Source organism: Phocoena sinus, chromosome 3 (assembly GCF_008692025.1).
Source record: "Phocoena sinus isolate mPhoSin1 chromosome 3, mPhoSin1.pri, whole genome shotgun sequence".
Classification (NCBI taxonomy): Eukaryota; Metazoa; Chordata; class Mammalia; order Artiodactyla; family Phocoenidae; genus Phocoena; species Phocoena sinus.
This window is the reverse complement of record NC_045765.1, coordinates 142,244,116-142,266,993: the sequence shown is the minus strand read 5'-3', so window position 1 is coordinate 142,266,993 and position 22,878 is coordinate 142,244,116. Positions and strand designations below refer to the sequence as shown.

General features: G+C 42.4%; 1 protein-coding gene across 1 annotated transcript in view; it reads left to right on the top strand.

Annotated features, from left to right (window-relative positions):
• EGFLAM (EGF like, fibronectin type III and laminin G domains) overlaps positions 1-22,878 on the top strand; it is a 170,773-nt gene that overhangs the window by 35,149 nt on the left and 112,746 nt on the right. Inside the window, exons 2-4 of the mRNA XM_032625049.1 lie at positions 15,436-15,545; positions 16,716-16,799; positions 19,847-19,873. Of these exons, the coding sequence (XP_032480940.1) occupies positions 15,436-15,545; positions 16,716-16,799; positions 19,847-19,873 (221 nt within the window). The remainder of the gene's footprint in view (positions 1-15,435; positions 15,546-16,715; positions 16,800-19,846; positions 19,874-22,878) is intronic.

Below are 22,878 nucleotides of genomic sequence, written 5' to 3'. Positions count from 1 at the left end.
CTACTCCACCATATTGATCCAATCTCCTTTTTCATTTTTTTCTGATCTGATCTTTATGATTTCTTTCCTTCGCTAACTTCGGGTTTTTTTTGTTCTTCTTTCTCTAATTGCTTTAGGTGTAAGGTTAGATTGTTTATTTGAGATGTTTCTTGTTTCTTGAGGTAATATTGTATTGCTATAAACTTCCCTCTTACAACTGCTTTTGCTGCATCCCATAGGTTTTGGGTCGTCGTGTTTTAATTGTCATTTGTTTCTAGGTATTTTTTGATTTCCTCTTTGATTTCTTCAGTGATCTCCCGGTTATTTAGTAGTGTATTGTTTAACCTATATGTGTTTGTATTTTTTACATATGTTTTCCTGTAATTGATATCTAGTCTCATAGCGTTATGGTCGGAAAAGATACTTAATGTGATTTCAATTTTCTTAAATTTCCCAAGGCTTGATTTGTGACCCAAGATATGATCTATCCTGGAGAATGTTCCATGAGCACTTGAGAAGAAAGTGTCTTCTGTTGTTTTCGGATGGAATGTCCTATAAATATCAATTAAACACATCTTGTTTAATGTATCATTTAAAGCTTGTGTTTCCTTATTTATTTTCATTTTGGATGATCTGTCCATTGGTGAAAGTGGGGTGTTAAAGTCCCCTACTATGATTTTGTTGCTGTCGATTTCCCCTTTTATGGCTGTTAGTGTTTGCCTTATGTATTGAGGTGCTCCTGTGTTGGGTGCATAAATATTTACAATTGTTATATCTTCTTCTTGGATCGATCCCTTGATCATTATATAGTGCCCTTCTTTGTCTCTTGTAATAGTCTTTATTTTAAAGTCTATTTTGTCTGATATGAGAATTGGTACTCCAGCTTTCTTTTGTTTTCCATTTGCATGGAATATCTTTTTCCATCCCCTCACTTTCAGTCTGTATATGTTCTTAGGTTTGAAGTGGGTCTCTTGCAATGGAGCATTTAATCCACTTACAGTTAAGGTAATTATCAATATGTATGTTCCTATTACCATTTTCTTAATTGTTTTGGGTTTGTATTTGTAGGTCTTTTCCTTCTCTTGTGTTTCCTGCCTTGAGAAGTTCCTTTAGCATTTGTTGGAAAGCTGGGTTGTGTAGGCTTCCTAGTGGAGGTAACTGGTGCCTGTGTTCTGGTGGATGAGGCTGGATCTTGTCTTTCTGGTGGGCAGGACTTTGTTTGGTGGTGTGTTTTGGGGTGTCTGAACTTATGATTTTAGGCAGCCTCTTTGCTAATGGGTGGGGTTGTGTTCCTGTCTTGCCAGTTTTTTGGTATAGGGTGTCCAGCACTGTAGCCTGCTGGTCGTTGAGTAGAGCTGGGTCTTAGCGTTGAGATGGAGATCTCTAGGAGAGCTTTTGCCATTTGATATTACATGGGGCTTGGAGGTCTCTGGTGGACCAATGTCCTGAGCTCGGCTCTCCCACCTCAGAAGCTCAGGCCTGACACCTGGCTGGAGTACCAAGACCCTGTCAGCCACATGGCCAGGTATGTGGGGAGTTTCTTGCCTTTTAGGAAGTCTGAGGTCTTCTGCTAGCATTCAGTAGGTGTTCTGTAGGAGTTGTTACACGTGTAGATGTATTTCTGATGTATTTTTGGGGAGAAAGGTGATCTCCATGTCTTACTCCTCTGCCATGTTGAAGGTCCCCCAGGGTGGTTAGTTTTTATGGGCTGCGTAATTTCATAGGCTAGTGAGTAGGAGGATTATTCCAACTAATTTGCAGAAGAGGTGAGATTTCCAGGAACTGGGCCACCACCCACTTTTTGACCTTGTGTGGTAGCCCTCAGAACTGTCCTGGTGCCTCTGGGTGTGCCATTTAGATGTTAATGTATTATGATGAGCATATAATGAGGCTCAAGGTCTACTGAAGGTTGAACCTTCTGCCATCTTGGACCTAGTTGGTTCTAACCAGTTTTGTCTTGTCCTATGGCTATGTCATTCTTTTAGAAGTTGCGCCCTGCTCCCTTCCCTCCTGTTTCACTTCCATACCCTCTTTGGAAAGATGACCATGTTTCCTGCAGCAGACCCCTGCTGCTTAGGGGTATCTGTATCTCTATCTGAGGTCTATCTCTTTATACCTCAGATTGGGAATGACCCACAGGTCTCAGTGGGTCTCTGACCTAGAGCAAATGGCCTCTGGTCTCAGCCAGAGATCTAGTGATGGAGATGTGACCCATTCTTGCCACCACGATTTCTTTTTTCTAGCAGTCCTTGTGGTAACTTGGGAGAGCAAATTCAGGTTTGTGGCTAATTTGGGGATGTTAGTACAGTTTGATAGGAGGCTGAACTAAGGTCATGGCAGTAGCACTACAAGGAAGATGTGGATTTATTCAGTCAGTCATTTAGTCAATCAGACAGCTAATATTTCTGTAATGCCTATTATATTCTAGAGACTACTATAGGTGCCGAGGATAAAGGATGACCACAAAAGGCCTGGCCCTCATGGAGCTTACATTCTATGGTCTGTTGGGGGCAGCATGGTGGGTGGTGGTGTATCTTGATAAAGATGCTCCCAGATTTTTGGACTGTGAGGAACGTGGGAGAGGAGATTTGCAGACTGAATATGGTTTTAATCTAGAACATTTGGAGTTTGAGGTGTCTGTGAACCATCAAGGCTGAGATGCTTAGTTAGATAGGCGGGACTTACTTGAAAAGATACACTGGGCAGGTGCTTGGAGATACTGTGGGAATGGATGAGACCACCTGGAAGAATGGGACTCACAGTAGGGCTCAGCCAGGGGCAGGTGTACATCAGGACCACCTGGGGAGCTTCTTCAGACTCTGGGCATCAGTGTCCTTGACCCAGACATTTAGAGATTTTGAAATACCCCATATGGGCATCCTCCCTAAACTACCACCATTGAGATGTCCTCTAAGGGGAATGTGATTACGTTGAAGCAGCAAAAAGGGTTGAGAGTTACTGGTACAACCTGAGAGGAGGCCAGCGTCCAACCGAAAGCCTCGACAGCTTCGTGAAATTCGGAAGTACCTGCGAGAAGCTCCAAAGCTGCTGGCTAGGGACTGAACAAATAAGGCTTTAGTGTCAGTTTTTCACTAGCTGCTGAGAGCTCACACGGCGCTTAGCTGCTCTGAGTTTTAATTTCCCCATCATTAAGATCAGAGGGTAGGCCAAAGCAGTGGTTCTCACCCTGTGGTTTAGGAACTAGCAGTGCCAGCATCCCCTGGGAGCATGTTAGAAACGCAAATTCTTGGGCCCCATCCCTTACCTCCTTAATCAGAAGTTCCAGGCGGGGCCCGCAATCTATTACTCCAGCCTGTCAGGTGATTCGGATGCTCCCAAACGTCAGAGAACCGCTGGATGAGATGAATTTGGAACTCCCTTCTAGCTTAGAATCTTCTGCTCTATACTCTTGTCCAGACGCTTTTGTCAAGTTTCCCAGTCTGAGTCTCTTTGTCCCTCTCCCGTGTTAAATGATCTTAGCAATGAATCATTGTAAAATGATTTAAATGACTTCTGCTTGTGATGGGGAGGATACGCATGTGTGTATGTGTATGCCTGTGTGTGCATGCGTGTGCACGTGTGTGTGGCAACAGGAGGCTGGCGAGTGGAGACTCAGCCTTCCTGCTTGCTTTTTCGGATGACGTGGTCAGAGTGAGCCTGCCCCAGTGACAGCAAAGAGTCACAAGGTGTGGTCGCGCCCAGTAGGCGCTCAGAAGCTGGTTTGGGCCTTAACCCTCTGTAACACACCTGGAGTTAGGGGAGAGCGGGGCCTCGAAGTCCACCGTCTAATTGTTACTCCAGTAGGTTGCCAGCTCTCTGGTGCTGGCGCTGTCTCCAGCGTCCTTCTCCATTTCTGGCCTGTGCTTTATTTGCCTTGCTGACCGTGACCAGGAACTGCTGTTAGAGGCTCTCGGCTAGATTTCCCTTCGCTGGAAGTCCGCAGCTGGGCCAGAAGGACTCCTCTGCAAGATCCCCTCACAACCCAGCTGAGCCCAGTTTATGAAGCTGCGTGATGCTCGAGCTGGGCCTGCCCCTAATGCTAGTGCATCTAGAGCAAGAGTTCAAAGGGACACCTACCTACCACCTGTAAAAACTTACAATTCATTCACAAAATAAACAGTTAGATGCAAGATTTTCTCTCCTTCCGCCTTGACAAATATACTTTCATAATGACCTGGAAGACCGGGTTCAAATTTAGATTTCTCAGCCTCCCTGAATTTCCACTTCGAAAGAGGCAGTGTGGACAGGACTGGTCCCTGAGGCCCGGTCTGCTGCTCTGCTTGCTCTGCCCCTCCCTGGAGGCTGCGCTTGTGCACACACGTGGGCACCGCAACCAACAACCCAGCTCCGTCCGCTGGCCGTCCTGGCACACAGCGACCCACTGGTCACCCCATCACTGAGGGTGCACACACCGGCAGCACAGGTCCCCCCCAGAAGGACAGACCCAGGGAAGAGGCCACTGCAGACCAGGACACAGGCTCAGGACTCTCCAGGCGGGGAACCCAGGGTCTTGTGTGCTCAGGGAGTGGTCCATGAGCGGAGGGAACCCAGGCTCTTCTAGGCATGTCCTCCTGGCCTGGGACACACACTCCAGCCAAGGAGCGTGGTGTGGCCAAAGGAGGGTCCAAACTGGGTCTTCTAAATCAGGGCCCACGTTTGTCTGGGTCTAATTGTGCCAGGAACCGCTCTGAGTGATTCTCTTCCCTGTCACCTTTAGTGTTCTGTGGATGCTTCCCCATGTGCTATTCAGGGAAGTATGAATGTCAGAGTAGGAGGGACATTAGAAATCATAGAATCCAGCCCATTGGTTAGCAGACGAGTAAATCGAGGCACTGCGTGAGGGTGGATTACATTCTGGAAAGATGCATTACTCCCTGGAATTGTATGTACTCTGGAGTGGTGGATTGTGGAATTACATGCTGGAACGGTGGATTTCAGAGGGAAGCATGATTGTGATGTGAACCATAAACCCCCCACTAAAAGAAGCCGGGAGGGCTCTGGAAGACATTTCATGCTGCCCCTCAGTGTCTGAGAATCTCCTGAATCCCTAGGTCACTAGAACAAATACTGTTCTGTGTCTTAAACCCACATTTTTACTACTGCCTTGAAGGCATCACCTTGAAAGTGGCTCTAGTGGCAGATTCTGGTTACATATTCATAGTGCTGCTTTAGTAATATTAGTTGGAGCAAGCTTCAAAAAGATGGAAATGAGATTTTTTTCCTGTTCAGAATTTCCTGATTATTTTTAGTTAGTCTGGGCATTTTCCATTGCATCAGTGAATATAACTCTGTTCATTCCGTGAAAATCAAATAACTAAAAAGCGAGCAATGTATTTCTGTCACAGATGACATTTTTGTTTGCATTTTGGAGTGTTTTTATGAATTGGATTACAAAACTAATTGAATTGGAGATGAATTTTACACAGGAAGTTGAAGTATTTTATGAAATAAAATTACCATAAGAAATTGACTTAATCATTCAGAAGTTTCTAATGCAAAAACACGGTTTTGAAAGCCCTCCAAAGAAGAAAGCCCAAGAAGATAGCTCCCTCATGGTAAAGAAACTCACTTTTTATTTATTTATCTCTTAAGAAGTATGGCTTTTAGCTTATAAGAACACAGCTTCGGGATGGATTGTATAAATGCATTATACTAGTTTTAAATGCTACAGTTCTTCAAAACTAGTTTTTTATTGCGTGTTATATATAATATATATAATATATAATCCAACATTCTAACCATAGTTGCTGAAATATGAGTTATTTTTGTACTTAACTGCTTAAATCTTGTTTAGTCCACATGTAAGTGGCCTACCACTTTGATTTTTTTTTAATGTTGAGGAAGCACTAATACGTTTTTATATCATAATAGATACAAATCCCAGAAGACCTCAGTGTTATAACTATTATCAACATTTTTTTGCCTCCTTAAGAGTTTTTTGAGAGAGTAACTTGGGCTCGACTTGCCCTGTCAAATGACTGGACTTTCTCCTGATGACTCAGAGGTTGTAGACATATGAGGAAAGTCTCTTTAGTTTCACTCCTCATCTTTCATTCCCTAGCTGGAAGAGACTGAGAGAAATGGTTTGCTTGGTTCATTCCGGTTGGGACTACACTCCGATGTCTCTTTATCTCCAAAGCTGGTACCAGGCCAAGCCTCAAGACTTCCCAGCTGGTTTCTCTGGGCTTTCCAGGTCTGCCACCGCCTGTCTGGAATCTGTCTCCAGCTCAGAGGGGCCCTACCGGGTGGTTTGCTCCTGCCTTCAGCTTGCCCGCTCTATAGATACTCCAATAATCATACAATGTCTGTATAAATATTGTGCTTGCCCTGCAAATACAGCTTCAGACGGCCCCAGCTGGAGACCTGCCTTTCCTTCAAGGACACCCCAGACAAACACACAAAGAGAAGAATGCTGTGCTCGCGATGCAAATATGCCATAAGACAAGGCCTCTGATGCTTCCTTCCAACCAGATGGCCCTTCACACGCCCCTCCTACTCATACGATTTAGAGTCACCGATCCTATGGCCTTCAACTGCTTTGCTGAAAAAAGTTCCGTTCAGTTTACTAACACACATTCTTCCGAGGAGGGCGCAGGCTGAGGGAACTGTGGGAGGGAAACCACATCCCTTAGAATCTGGAAAGGCCAGAGAAACCTTGGGGGAAGTCTTGACAAATGGCAAATAAGTTCCATTGCGAGCACAGCTCTGAACAGTTGGTGGCGCTACTCCAGGCACTGGGTTGAGGAGGTTTCCGAGGCCTCCATGAATAGCGGAGAATGGACTTCCATGTGATCAATTTGATGCCGAGGATGACTTCCAGGTTTCTGGACGTCGTGGTGGATGATGATACCATTTACCAGAATAGGGATTACTGGAGGGGCTCAGGTTAAAGAGAAAGATGATGAATTCACTTTTGACCTGTTGAATTTGAGAGGCCCGTGTGACATCTGGGTCCACTTGGCAGTTGGGTACATAGACCTGCCCTCTGGAAGAGAGGGCCGGGCTGGGGAAATGGAACGGGGCGGGGGGACGGGGGAGCCCACCAGCATATATGTGGTAATGACTGGCAGGGATGAGAGCACCCAGGAAGAGAGTGTAGTGGAGCTGAGAAGAGGACGTTCGGCAGAATCACCGAGAACACAAACTTTAAGGGGTTGAGAGAAGATCATCTCTTCTTTGTTACTACTCACTGTCTCTGTCTCCTGCCCCGTTGATAAGATCTTACATCAGTAGACTCTAGACCTCAGTTTCTTCATCTGTAAAGCGGGAATAATGTCTCCTTCCGCTATCCCATACTCTTATGAGGATCAGTTGATTTCTGGTGACATGTGGTGGGTTGAACAAACATATTTACTACCGGTCCCTAAAAAACTGCACTAAAATGCTTGTCAGCTGGGGCGAAGAGCGTTAACCAGCAGGACAAAAGGATCAGCAGATGGCAGTGATGAGATTTTGGAAACTGAAATGCCCATGGTCAAGTGGCAATGTATTTAGAAACCAAAGAATGGTGGTTGCTAAGCCAGCAGTGAGGGGAAGACCAGAAGCTGGCTAATACTTGAATAGTGCTTTAAAATACACAAAACTTTTCTTCTCTCTCTCTCATTCTCTCTCTCTTTTTTCTCAGATCTCTTTTTCTCTTTAAAGGAATAAATGTTCAAGTAGAAAAGATACTGATACATTGTATGAATAAACCAGTTTATCCCTTCCTTTACCGGTGGACAATTTAGTTATTTCCAGTAAAAATATTAAATAAGAAATGTGCAGATAAAATCAGAGTACACAAACTCACATGGGGATAGGACATGTAACACCAAATGGTTGTTACCTCTGGAAGAGAGGAATGGAGAATGGCGTTTCAGCTATATTTTATCCCATCCCCCATACATTTATTTATTTATTTATTTATTTCCAGCTTTATTGAGATATAATTGACATATAACATTGTGTAAGTTTAAGGTGTACACTGTGGTGATTTGATACATAGAGAGAGAAATGATTACCACAGTAAGGTTAGTTGACACATCCATCACTCACATAGTTAGCATTTTTGTGTGTGTATGGTGAGAACATTTAAAATTTACTGTCTTAGCAACTTTCAGGTACTATTAACTATAGTCATCTTGCTGTACCTTAGATCTCCAGAACTTACTTATTCAATTTATAACTGAAACTTTGTATGCTTTGACCACCTTCACCCACTCTCCCTGCCCACCCCGTCTACCTTTTCACCTTCTCCCACCTCTGGCAACCACCAATCTACTCTCTGTTTTTTATTATGTTTGGCTTTTTTTGTATTTCACATATAAGTGATATAATGTGGTATTTGCTTTACTCTGACTTATTTCGCTTAGTATAATGCCCTTAAGTTTCACCCATGTCATCACAAATGGCAGGATTTCCTTTTTTATGGTTGAATAATATTCCATTTTATGTATATGTGTGTATATATCTATATCTGTATCTACCACATATTCTTTATTCATCCATCAATGGACACTTAGTTGTTTCCACATCTTGGCTATTGTTAATAGCGCTGCAATGAACATGGGAGTACAGATATCTCTTTGAGATTCTGTTTTCATTTCCTTCAGATAAAGATAACTGCCCAGAAGTGGGATAGCTGGATCACATAGTAGTTCTAGTTTTAATTATTTGAGTAACCTCCAGACTGTTCTCCATAGTGGCTGTACCAATTAACATTCCCACCAACAGTGCACAAAGGTTCCCTTTTCTCCACATCCTGGCCAATCCTTGTTATTTCTTGTCTTTTTGATAATAGCCATTCTCGCAGGTGTGAGGTGATATTTCCTTGTGCTTTTGATTTGCATTTCCCTGATTTGTGATGTTGAGCACCTTTTCATGTATCTGTTGGCTATTTATTTGTACATCTTCTTTGGAAAGATGTCTATTCATGTTCTTTGTCCATTTTTTAATCATATTATTTGGTTTTTTGCTATTGAGTTGTATGAGTTCCTTATATACTTATATATATCAAATATATGGATAGCAAAAGTTTTGTCCTACTTTATTTCTTTTTAAAAAAGATTTGAAAATTCACATAATAATAATAATTATAGCATTACATGTTAATTATTTTGAGAAAGGGAAAAGAAAATCTTCCAATCAGTATTCAAGGACACCTGAATGAGTATACTATAAAGGCAGCATGCTCAGAGCACTGGCTTCCCCACCAGCTCTAGTTTAGAATCTTCTTGAAGATGTGAGGCCAGGACCATGTTCATGACCCCATCTCTCCTCCCCTACACATTGTGAGATCTGGCTGGGCCATCCTCTAGGCCTTCGTGTCCTGTGAGGCCCCATGTTGATGCCCCCTTGGACACAGTTATATCCAAAGGGACATAATTGTGAGATGTAATTTAGAATCAGAACTGTCGAGAATTGAGGGCATAGGGAGCAAAAAATTGGGGGAAATACTGTTCTGGATTATGGCCAGCCTCCAAAGTAGGGCGGAGCAAGAGAGTGCCTGTTCTGTGTGCTTTATAATATCAGGTCCTCCCATTAGTGCTTCAGTCACTGTTGATTGACAAATCTGTGTGGCACTGTTTTTGGCAGCAATAGCCTCTTTCCTGGACACCTTCATTTTACTGTGATAGTTGACTTGTGATACGGGCATATTATTTTATGCAGGTACATTACCTTTGGTTAAGAGCTAGTAAATCTGCTTCATTAATTACAAACTATTTTTAACCTCACTGCTAGATTGAGAGACAGACAGCAACCATGAGACAACGCAGCCTCCCCTAAACCGCCTGGTATAAACTAGTACAAACGCTTCATGAAGCGTTATTTTGTAGATTTCCTTTAGTTCTGAAGGAGCCTGGTCATACAGGCGCCCATGCAACATTTGGTCTTTGAATGTAAAAATACTTTTCCAGGTAATTTTTTCAAATTATGAAAAATAATATAATAACAATCTGTAAAGCTTACTAAATAGAAGAAAACAGGAAAAAAAATCATCCTTAATCTCAACTACCTTAATGTAACAATTAGCCTTTTACTCTTGCCTTCCAGTTATTTTACAAATGAGTATTTTGTATGACTCTAATAACAGTATTGATGGTAATTGGGTATACTTTTTATTTAACACTACATCCTAATTGTTGCTACAGAGTGATACAAGCCTCATTCTTAAAATAAACTTTTAATTTTGAAATTAATTTAGATTTATAGAGAGTTGCAAAAATAATAGAATTCCTGTCTTTTACCCAGTTTCTCCTCATGTTAACATATTATGTAACCGTGGTACATTTGTCGAATCTAAAAGATTAACTAGTGCTAGTACTAACTAGTAATAGTACAATATTATCAAATAAACTACTGACTTTGGATTTCGCTCATTTTCCCACTACGTCCTTTCCCTGTTCCCGATCCTAAGAAACTGTAACGTGTTTAGTCAAATCTCATTTTTGATGTTTGTATAACAGTCCATCTTGGTAATGTACTATTATTGACTTGACTTTTGCCCTGTTTCTAAATATTTAGATTGTTTATGGTCTTTCCATATCTCAAGTGACCCTCTGAAGAACATCTTCACGCGAGCAGCCTTCTCTTCTTTTAAGATTCTTTCCTCACGACAGACTGTAATCCCACCTCAGAGAGTCCAAGGGAAGGAACATACTTGTGGCTCTGGATATTACTGCATTTTGCCAAGTTGTCTTCCAAAATGCCTGCGCTCATTTACTCTGCCATAAGTAATTTTTTGAGACTAGCACATTTATGTACTCTTGTCAGCATTAGTTACTATCACTTAAACATTTTTGGCTAATTTAATAGGTGAAAATGACATCTCAATTTTAAGAAGTTGTATTTATTTGATAACGAGCAAATTTCAATATTTTGCCATGTGTGTTTATCAGCTATATTTTCTCTTATGGGAGTTGTCTCTTCATATTTTATTTGTGTATATTTTATAAACATATTCAGGGCCTGAATGTGTTTTCTCAGTATGTATGAGTTTTATAATAAAGGGATCCCTTGGCCTGCATTTTGCTGCAATTATTTACCTTTTGATCTGTTGTTTTTATTTTTTCTTTTGTAATCTTTGAGGAGCATAATGAAGTTTTATGACGTGGATCCATCACTTTTGATTTATTTTCTTTAGCACTTTTTTTTTTTTTTTTTTTTTTTTGCGGTACGCGGGCCTCTCACTACCGCGGCCTCTCCCGTTGCGGAGCACAGGCTCCGGACGCGCAGGCTCAGCGGCCATGGCTCACGGGCCCAGCTGCTCCGCGGCATGTGGGATCCTCCCGGACCGGGGCACGAACCCGTGTCCCCTGCATCGGCAGGCGGACTCCCAACCACTGCGCCACCAGGGAAGCCCTCTTTAGCACTTTTAAGCTTAGAAAGGTTTATCTTCAAAAAAAAAGTATCTGATTTTAAAATTCAATTCTTTTCCATAATTTGATTTCCCATCTTTAACCATTTGATTCGTCTGAGATAGTTTTGGTGTTTGGCCCAAATGTCTGACCTGGCTCCCTCTCACTCACCAGCTGCCGACGACCACACCTCCTACACCAGCAGCAGTCAAAGCTGCCTTTGTGATCCTAGATGAGTGGATGACACGCACCCCTCCCCTGCGCTGCCCAAGGCAGAATCCTTGGAGCTTTCACGACTCTCATTCGTCACCCCACCCACATCTACTCAACCATGGCGCTCTGTTATGTGGTGCTTCCCCCGACTCTTTGAGGAAGAGTGTATACTGCTCCCTCTGCTTGAGACACTTCTCCATCCCCACTTTGTCGCATTCTTATTAGTCCGCCAGGTGGAGTCAGGTGTGTCCTTGCTGTGTGCCACCAAAGTGCTCCATCCTTCCCTTTATGTTCCTCACACCCAGTTGTAATGTCCTGCTAACTTGTTGGTGGTCCCCTGTGTCTCTTCATTATTAAGGTAGCCTCACTGACTAAGCCAGTGCCTGATACATATAGGAGCTCGATAAATATATGTTAGGGGTGTGAAAGATTGAATAAATGAAAGAATATGCCGATAAAAATAGAAGTCATATCTAGCTGTGTTCCAGCAGGGCTTGATTAGAATACTTTCTTAGAGAATATGAACATAAAGGGGATAGTATATTAGAATTCAGGCTTTTCATGGTACCAGCATGTCATGGATACTGTGGATTGGCTTGTTCAACATCCATTTTACCCTCCTTTTAGGTGTCATTACTGTAATGCAAAGGCTGGAGAAATACAAACATTTCCCAGACTGCCTTGCAGTCAGTATTCTGGAGGTAAATTAGGTCCCACCAATTAGATGCGCTCTTAGGACTTACAGAAGGCAGGAAAGGGAGGAAGGCCACTTTCCGGCTGCTGTTTCTCCTGCCAAGCAAGGCCATCAAAACATGACAACTCATCATTCCAAGGTTCACCACCACTTTCGTGTGTGTCTGGAGGCAATTGTAATGGTAAGAATGGCAGGATCAAGTGTGAAGGCTGGGGTTTCTTGGTTTTGAATCACTGCAATAGCGAATTAGCTAGTTACCATCTATCTACCTATTATCTCTCTCTCTTTCTCACCTATTTATTTACATATTTATAAAATAGAGCTAATGGAGACTCCTGAATTCCAGTCCCCTAGTCTTTCCACCAATTTTGTAACCATGTTTCTGCTTAAAATACCTAGAGAGTTTTCTGTTTTCTGTACTGAACAGATCCACAAGGGATACAAGGACTGGTTTCCCACGAACTGACCCAAGTAGCCCAACTTGATAAGTTGTAATTTTCCCCAAAATGAAGAGAGTAGTCCTACTCCTAGGACCTAGGATGAGATTGTGCTTACTGGTTATTCTGTGGTCTGTGAGGGTTCTGTAAATCATTTCCACTATCTTTTCCCCCATTCCCAGCTTCCTTTGAGATTTTGATAGCATAGACCCCCACTCAGCAATAAAACTGCCCAGTAATAAATAATTATACAGCTGAACCCAAATGTAAAACTGCACAGGAAAAAGTATAGGTAAATGACTCAGATCTTTGAACATATTAAGAGCCCTTTTAAATCAGTGGGAAAAAAAAATAACTCAATTGAAAAATGTACAAAACACATGAAGGGAGGAAGAAAAATAGCCAAAGAAGATATTAAAATATTCCTCTTTCTTTCTTATCAAAGTAGCAACGATTTTAAAGTAATACTCAGATCTGGGGAAGATGTGTTCCTTATACTGGGCATTCTCATACACCTCCATAAGCTTCTAAATTGGTTAATTTTCTAGATGTAAGTTTGGTTGTATTTATAAAATTCTTTAAAGCATTCATTCTCTGGATCAACAGTTTTCAGCCGGAGTCAGTTTTGCCTGCCGTGGGGCATTTGACAATGTCTGGAGATGTTTTTGGTTTCCACAACTACAGTTGGTGCGTGCTACTAGCATCTAGTGGGCAGAGACCAGGGATGCATCTCAACATCATCCTACAATGCACAGGACAGCCCGCACAAAAAAATATACAGCTCGAAATGTCAGTAGAGTGGAGGTTGAGAAATTGTATCTTAGACACAAAAATTCTGCTTTGAGAATTTACCCAAATGAAAAAATTGAATGTACTTCAAGATTCATTTATTAAATCCTTTTTAGAGAGCAAAAAGTTAGTAGCTGTTAAAAATTAAGATGCATCTACTCATAATTTTTAATAGATATCCCTCCTAGAAATGCTTGGACTTTTGTGCATGAAAAGGCACACACACAGATGTTCTTCTCAGCCTTATTTTTAACAGTGAAATTTTGGAAACAACCTAAATGTCAATGACTGGAGTAACAGTTAATGTCCGTGCATGCTCTGCATAGCAGAGTATTTGGCCATCCCACTGCCCACTACTCTTTTCCTATGATCCTGTCCTCCTTTGGGAAACTCCTGTACAGTGGATAGGCTTGGTGGAAGAACTACTTCCGGGACTCCATTCATCCTGTCCGTTTCCAGTTTGGAAACCAGAAAAAACTGATCTTTCCTCTCTGATCCTTTGGTCACATGACATGTTTGTCACATGACATAAGTTTGGCCAATCAGATGGGACTTTAAATCTTGAACCAAGGCAGAGCCAGAGAACAGTTGAAGATCAAATCCCTGAGTCACAGCACTGGTGGCAGTGGTAGGTGTCTATGGCCGTTATTGCCGATTGATGACACTGAACCTCTGTTACTTGGTCCACCAGAAAGGCCTTCGATTTTGTTATTGAAAATGTTGGTGGTGGAAGGCCCCAGCAGTAGCCCAATAAATGGACACATTAGATCTCTGTGAATTGCAAACAGAGTATCCCAACTGATATGCTGGAGAATTATACACAGTCACTAAAAAGAAAGATCATCAGGACATATTAGTAAGTGGAAAATCAAACTGAAGAACACTCGTTCACTGAAGGAACGTTTATTGAGCTCTTCCATTTATTAGTCTCTGTGCTCTGAACAGGACATACCTAGTTGCGGCCCTCATGGAGCATTATTTAAAATAGCAAAATGTCAGAAATAAATTGTGTCTAACAATAGTGGAATGAGATACACTATAAATTATGGCACATGCATTATATGGAAGAGCTAACAGCCATTAAAAATAAAAAAAATTATTTTGATTAGTAAATACATACTATCAGTTTATATATATATTAATATTTATATATATACGCTATATATACTAAGTCAAATAATATTTATGAATATATATTGAATATATATAATATGAATATTATATGTAATGAACACAATAAACAATTAAAATTATATATACATTATATAAACATGTTTGTATGTGTGTGTGTGGGCGTATATATATATATATATATATATATATATATATATACATATTTCAAAAAATTCCATGTAACCAAAAGGAGGTATACTATATAAAAATGTTGGCAGGACTCATTTTTGAATGATGGAATTTTTTGGTTTTGTTTTCTAAATTTTGAAATCTGCGTATGTTGTTTTTATAAACATAAAATTTATTGTTTATAACCATAAAATTATTTAAGGTAAGAATACAATAAAACATTTGAAATTTCCTAACCCCATTTTATACTAAACCACATTTTTGAAATATTCAGCAGTAAGAATATACGAGATATATAAACAGAATCTATATAACATATCTATAAAACACATATGTTACTGAGTAAACCAAAAAAAATTCACTATCTTGCTTTAATGCATTCCAAGCGCCTTGGTCTATGTGGCCCTGAATCTCCCTTTGCTGGTCCTTGAGGTATTAGGAGTTACAGAAGGGACTGTGGGCGATAGCTGGGCTGATTTCCCTCCCATTGCACGTTTGGGAGGGGTCAGTAGAGGTCTGGTGAAGTCAGCTGCCACAGGTGTGGCCTCCTGGAGAGATGTCTGCATTTCTGGCCTGTGAAATCATCTTTAAGTATGCTCTCCATCTGTAAGCACACACTCTTATATCTCGTGTTAAGTGTACTCAAGGTGGGATATGTAACACCATCTCTTTTGTTTTGGGGCAGGCAAGGTGGGGCCGCCTCTTGATATCATGCTAGAGGCACTGAACTGTACAGCTTTCAGCATCCAGTGGAAGATGCCAAGGCATCCTGGGAGCCCCATCATGGGGTATACTGTGAGTACCTGGGCACGGGGATTTCTGTAGTTGGTGTGTTGGGGTAACTGTTCCTCCTCCCCATCTCCTGTATACGGCCTCCTGATACCAGCCTTCCCGTGTGGGGCTTCATTCTCCCTCCGTGAAACCAGAGATGTTTCCCTTTAAGGTCATTTGTAAGTGCCCTGAAAGTCAGTTGGCTCTACTGAGTCCTTGCCCTGTTCTGGGATGGGAAAATATAAACTCAGTAGAAGACATGCTTCCTGATCTCCAACTGCCCACAGTTAAATTTGGAGACTAAAGCAGAAACATGGGAAATAATAGAGAGTCGCTGTCCTATTTTGTCAATAGGACAAAATAATGTAAAATCTGAATGAAAATGACCGGGTGGACAGGCAAAGTGGAGAAGGGAACAGAGAATGCATTCCTACCTCCGAGAGTTTACAAACTGACCCTTTTACAGTTTACCAAAATGTTCTCTTTGAACAGTGTTTTAAAAAATGAGTCAACTTTTAGAAGTTAGGATTGATGTATATCCACTAATACGTATAAAATGGATAACTAATAAGAACCTGCTGTATACAAAAATAAATAAAATTAAATTAAAAACTTCCAAAAAAAAAAAGAAGTTAGGAGATTTCAGATAAATACTTGAAAGGCTGAAATCTCTGGGACTATCTGGAGAGCTGGCCACCCCAGGCTCACCTTCCTATGGGGCGCCAAGCCTGCTGGAGCTGAGCTGCCCACCGGGATGTAAACCCCCCATAAGACCCCAGACCCACCATTCCCTCCTGTCTCCCCTTCACCAAGGGAGAGAAGCCATGTATCATGACCCTTGTCCTGTTGTCATCTTAAAGTAGAGAAATGGATTTCTAGACTCAGGTAGAATCAAAAGTGGGAAAATGAAAGATTACCTGAGAGAATCATGGTTTCGGGGAGAATACTAGGCGCCGGGCCCAGCCCTCTCCATTCCACTTTACTCCGTGTCTTCCTCTGGGTCTCTGCAGGCTTAGGAGTTTGCAACCCTGGCCAGGTATGTCTGATGTTTGCTGACAAGGAGCTAGTGTGAGAGAGGTGAGGCAGCATGCCTCAGGACCCGCTGTGGTTGTGAGTACAGTTCGAACCACAGGCCCTTGGTCTGCTGGAGAAGTGCTGGCCCCGCTCTCACACGGATGTCTGCATCTTTTCCAGGTCTTTTACTCTGAGGTCGGCGTAGATAAATCCCTGCAGGAGCGGTCCCACGGTGTGCCACTCGGCCTGGATACCCTGACCACGGTGAGTAGCTCCATCCTGGAAGCCTCCTAAAAGCACATCCCTGGTTGGCATTTCATTGATATTCGGAAGGATTTCTAATTTGGTGTGTATATGTGCTGATGAATGTATAATAATAATCATAATAGCAACAACAATGAAAACTAACGTTTGTATAGTCCTTTGGAATTTAGAACGTCTTTCGTGGCCATAAACCCATCACATGCATGTGTCTCTCCGGAAAGGCAGCCATATGAGGAAAGCTTCCAGAAAGGCAGCTTCCATGCTGGACTCAGCCCACCCCATTTATCCTGCGAGAAAACAGCTATCTTACAGCTGTTTTCTCCCCTTCTTTTCTCCATAAAATTCAATTCTGATTTTTTTTTGAAATCCCAATAAAGCTTTATAAATAAATATGACACATTTGTATCTTCTCAACTCCCTGGAGACACAATGCAGAAGGTGTAATTGGAAATGTATATTCAAACCGTGCAAGTTGTTTATTTTTCTTCCCCAGCCGGCATCCTGTCCTTCCACTAACCAGTTGCTGGCTCTTCATCTATTTCTTTTCTGTTTCCTGTCAAGGTCTCTTGGGGTGAATTTCTCTGCCTTAGGCATATTCTGTTTTCTTTTCTTTCACTCGAGGCCTCCCTCCCCGTTCTACTACAATTATTCTACAGGCTAGAGCCTTTCTAATTGCTCTACAAGGAGCTAGCATCAGTGCCCAGAATACCATAGCTACAGTGGTGGTGGAGGAAGAGGTGGTGTTTGTAACTCCTATTTAGTAAATGCCTGTGGGGCGCAGCATCTAGAAACTTAATTGTCATCAGTGATGAGTAGCTGTCACTTCCTGAGAGTCTGTTACCTGCCAGGCACTCTCCCTCATGCTTCTACATTTGTTCTTCCATTTCATCTTTACGACTATACTGTGACCTCATTTTCCTGACAAGGATGCTGAGACTCAGAGAGGTGAAGTAACGTTCTTCAAACCGTATGTTAGCAAGTAACGGTTGACTGTAAACCCAGGGCAGACTGAATTCCGGGTCCTGCTCTGGCTATTTTTACCAAAGCTCTCATGACTCAAAGAAGAAGAGATGCACGTGTTCGGCTTATTTGTATTTTGCATGCTGCTTTTATTCTCAGACTTTTGCTTAAGTACCCCTCATTTGCCTCAGGAGCGCTCAGCCCCAGCCTCTGTGGTTTGGTCTCTCCTGAGGTGGGGAGATCGGGTTGGCTGCACCTAGGCCACCACTGGTTGAGGTGCCATCTCCCCTTGACAGCACTGGAACTTTCAACGATCCCCTGGACCCCACCGTGGGGCTGACATCATCCCTAGCGGTGTTCCCGGCTGCCCAGCCTCCTGTCCTGCAGTGAGTGTGGCTCACGCACAGCCTGTGCAGAGAGGGCACGGTGCTGGTGACAGGGGTCCTGGACCCCGCACGGTGCCTCTGAAATCAAGATCCTGCCCCATTACATGAACCCGGGCCCGACACTCTGGCATTTCTGGGAAGGCCACTGCAGTGCAAACAGAAAGCAGAGGCCAGGAAGGGAGACAGGCACCCTGGGCTTCCAGACCTCCTTCCTCCACTTGCAGGTTGGGTAACTTTGGCCAAAGCTACTTAAACTGTCTAAACCTCAACTTTCTCCCATGAAAGGGGTGTCATAATTATACTGTTGTGAGTGGCAAATAAAATTGTGCATGTAAAAGCCTTTAGTAAAAAGTAAGAAGCCATATAGATGTTAGTTGTTATTCCTGATGACCATTGCCTTTATGTTCAATATATTCTCTCCATTAACTACACCGAGGTGTTAGAATATGCTACCAAATTACAGCATTCGATTACCTTGCCGATTTCAACAAACTTGCCAGGTTGCTACTCTCCACCCAGCACGAGATAACACACTGTCGCTGTTCTTGGGCAGCTTTTGGTCTCTTTGAGAAAACCACATTTACATTGATAAAACAATTAGAGAGCAACATGAGACCAGATGTCATTTACATGCCACTTACTAGACAGACTGAGGTTTTGAAGGCGGAGAGATTAGTGTAGGAACAAGTGGTCAAGAGGTAAAAGTGGGGGCTGAGAATTGAAGCAGGGGCAGTTTCTGGAAAGGCAGAGGAGAGAGAGGGGCATTCAAGTCGAAAAGAATGGTTTGAACTGAGGGAATGAACACATATGTGTGTGTACATGCTCGTGGGCTTGTGTGTTTGGGCAGAGGGGCAGGGGAGGTGCAGAATACAGAGCATGGAGAGAGGAAATGATGACTAGACATAAAGGCAGCAAGTCAGGAAGCGGGAGGGGAGCGGTTGGTACAGCAGAGGGGGCTCTGGATTTAGATGACTCTCATTCAGATTCCTGTATGACAACAAACCAGCTGGGTAACCTTACTGGGTCTCAGTTTCCTCATCGACAAAACAGGAACTGGAAAAGGAGCTATATCATGGGTAGTGTATCTGGGGTTCCCAGCCTGTGTGCTTCAGGGCTCTGCAGCAAACTCACAGGGGTCTTGTGGAATATTTGAACTTTGCACGGGAAACAGCAACATCTGTGTAAACTACTAATACCAAATCTTTTGGGTATAACTGTTGAATAACTGGAACCGTTAGGGATTTTTTTCTAGATTAGAGGTGCTGTAAAAATAATACGGCGATACTAATGGTGCCATGAACAGAGAAAGTTTGGGAACCTCTGTACTCCATCACATCATCCTGTAGCATCCTACAGACCTCAATCTGTCTAGTAAGTTGCATGTAAATGACATCTGGTCTCATGTTGCTCTCTAATTGTTTTATCAGTGTAAATGTGGTTTTCCCAATAAGACCAAAAGCTGCCCAAGAACAGCAGCTTTTAATGTTGTGGGCATCAAACAAGGTCATGGTCGTAGAACCCCCAGCACCACATGCGGCACAGAGTAAGAACTGAGTGAGTGTTCAAGAGAAATCACTGCCAAGGTGTGTGTTTGCTGCCCTTGGCTGCACGTGGTGGAAGGGCAGCTACTCTACGAGTTCATTTTAGTTCCTGCAAGCTTTCCTTTCCTTTTCATATTGTTTTGTTTTTTCTCCTCTCCAGGGACTATTGGATCATCAGGTGATTTTTGTAAGTATGCTTTCGAAAAGTTAAACCCTTGCCCCAACCCTGGATTCAGGGGGTCTCTTTTCATCAAAATGTTGATTTTTCTGCATCTCCCTCGCTGATTAAGGCCCACGGAGAGTGCTTGGTTCTAGTGGAAGCAGCAGTCGCGGAGCATACCGGGTGAATTTTTAATCATTTAGAAAGAAACTGTCTTATCTCACATGGTAGAGTAAGGTTAAGAGCAACGTTGTTTTTGGTTGTTTGTTTTTTTTACTTTCGAAAGGAATTTTATTTTTGTGTGAAATCCAGATTTCTTTTTTCTCATCATACATTTTCTTTCTTGCTAGGTGTTTTTCTTTTCTTTTTTTCTTTAACATCTTTATTGGGGTATAATTGCTTTACAATGGTGTGTTAGTTTCTGCTTTATAACAAAGTGAATCAGTTATACATATTCAAAAAGAGTCGTGTACCAAAATGTTCGTTGCAGCTCTATTTACAATAGCTCGGAGATGGAAACAGCCTAAGTGCCCATCATCGGATGAATGGATAAAGAAGATGTGGCACATATATACAACGGAATATTACTCAGCCATAAAAAGAAACGAAATTGAGCTATTTGTAAAGAGCAACGTTTTTAAAGGTTGAAGTAATTTAAGTTCTGTTCCAAGACGAGGTGAAAAAGATTGAAAAGGAGAGAAGATATTTCAACTAGCGAGCCCCAGTGTGAGGGGGGCTCCTTCACCCGCTTTTCCTTCTTCTTTCCTCACTGCCTCTAACAATCCTAGACCTTCTCAATGAGACAAAACCGGGTCACCTAAACGTGGTTGATTGACTTTCTGGAAGAATGCCGAACAGAGGATTGGTCCTATTCAACTGAAGAAGTGACCAAAATAACCTGGTGGATTATGTGGAATCCTGATGCACTCTTTGATAGTCTGCCTATATAAAGGCTTCTGATTTGATTAGCATCTGACACTTAACCTTTTCTTAGAAGAACAACCAGCAGGTTTCATCCCGGAAAAATAAATAGTAAAACAAATCAGGACAATTTGGTGATGTTTTTAGAGTTAGAAACGGACGCTTAAACTGGTGGTCTTCAACACTTTTTTATCATGCATACCATCAGTTAAAAAATATTTGAACATATACCAACATACGTATATGTATGTATTTGTAAATTATACATCTGCTACTCTACATATATATTGTGTACATTATAAAATCCCACAGCATTTTAAAGGAGGAGATAAAATAGAAGTAGAAAGTTCTTATGTTTTCTTCCAACATCTCAGTAGGTTGTCTTGCTCTCTCAGGGGGATGCACCACCGCCTTGCTTTGGAGTCCACTGGTCTGGCTGACCCACAATAGTGATTCTATTTGGGTCTTATCCAGGGTTAAGGGATAAAGCAGACAGGAATCATGAGCTTGCATCTAGTCCCAGCTCTGTCACTAGAGCAAGGGTAACCGTGGGCAAGGTCACTGAACCCCCTTGAACCTCTCTTTGACTATAAAATGAAGAGGCCAATTAGTAATGGTTGCCAACTGGGGGATTCTTTGTTCCCTGTGGGCATATGTAAATAGGTGTGGGCGTTCTAGTGAACAAGCTTCAGGGATTCTGACTCTCCTGCAATATGCAGGGTAGATCCATACAAGGAAGATTTGTCCAGCCCCAATGCTGCCCCTCTTGCAAAACCCTGGAAAATACTCTATGTTTCTGTGACCACTCAGGGAATGGAAATCCCTCCACGCTGGCCTGCACAGCCTTCCTCTGGACCTTTGGAAGAAGGCTGTTTGGAAGATAACCCTTTTCTATTTCCCTGTGCCTTCCATCTAATGATGCTAAACATTCCCAGCTTCTACTAAGGCAGCCGAGGCACTGACTTAACTTATAGAGTCAACTGTGAAGTTGAACCCAAGGTTACTAGCTGCCAGTGAAGGTTATTTTAGAAGAATTGTAGAATTTCCATGTTGAAACTTTGGCCCAGAGAAGTTAAGTGGCATCCCTAAAACCACACAGCTCTTTGGCTCTGGAGTCTGGGTCTCCTGGCTCCTAGTCCAGTGCTGTCCCAGTTCATGCCTCCTCTTAGCTGTGCTCACTGGATGCCCTCCCGGTGTAGGGGCTACTTGTCCAGACTAGTGAACAAGACAACATACAGCTTCATTTCTGGAAACAAACCACCTGGGTTTCCAGCAGTAGGAGAAAAGTGCAGCATGGAAGCAGGTAAAGGTGAGGTTTGATTCAAGGTCAGAGCTTTTAAGTTCAGAGCCATTCAGCACGGTTTCATCATGGCAAAATGAAGAGGGATTCAGTTAAGAATTGTCCATTCTTTTCAGGGGCTCCTCTTACATAACTGTCCAGGTTGTTTTTGAACATTGTGTCTAGCATGAATTAGAATGAAAGTTTAGCAGTCCCCAAACCCCAAATAACAGTGATCCTAGCAAGATGTGCATTCTTGTTCTGTCATGTAATGGTCTGGATATAACCAGTTTAGGGCTCTTCTGGTGGCTTCCTTGTGCCAGGATTCTTCCATCTCATTGCTTTGCCAACCCCTCTGGCCTGCCTCTCCATCATCCAGAATACCTTACTGCCTCATCCACATTCTAGCCAAAAGATGAGGAAAAGGGGAAAGGGAACATATCATTTACTATTGAAGGGATAATTCAGAAATTGCCCTCAGCGTTTCTGCTCACATCCTGTTGGACAGAATTTAGTCACATGGTCACATCTAGATGCAAGGGAGGCTGGGAAATGTAGTCTTTGAGTGGCCATGGGCCAACTGAAATGTACAGGGGTTCTATTACAAGAAAGGAGAGAATGGATGCTAGGGGCAGAGAGTCATTCCTATCACAGACTGTGAATGGAGAGAATAGATCTGGTGCAGTAGACATGGAAAAGGCAGTTGGACATCTGAAAAACAAGGTGCTAGCCTGAGGATTAGATGTACTCCGTCTTGAGTCAGGCAATCGGAAGCATATTAAGTTGTGCATTTTATCAGTGAAACCAGACCCATTCTTGCCCCACCCAGAGT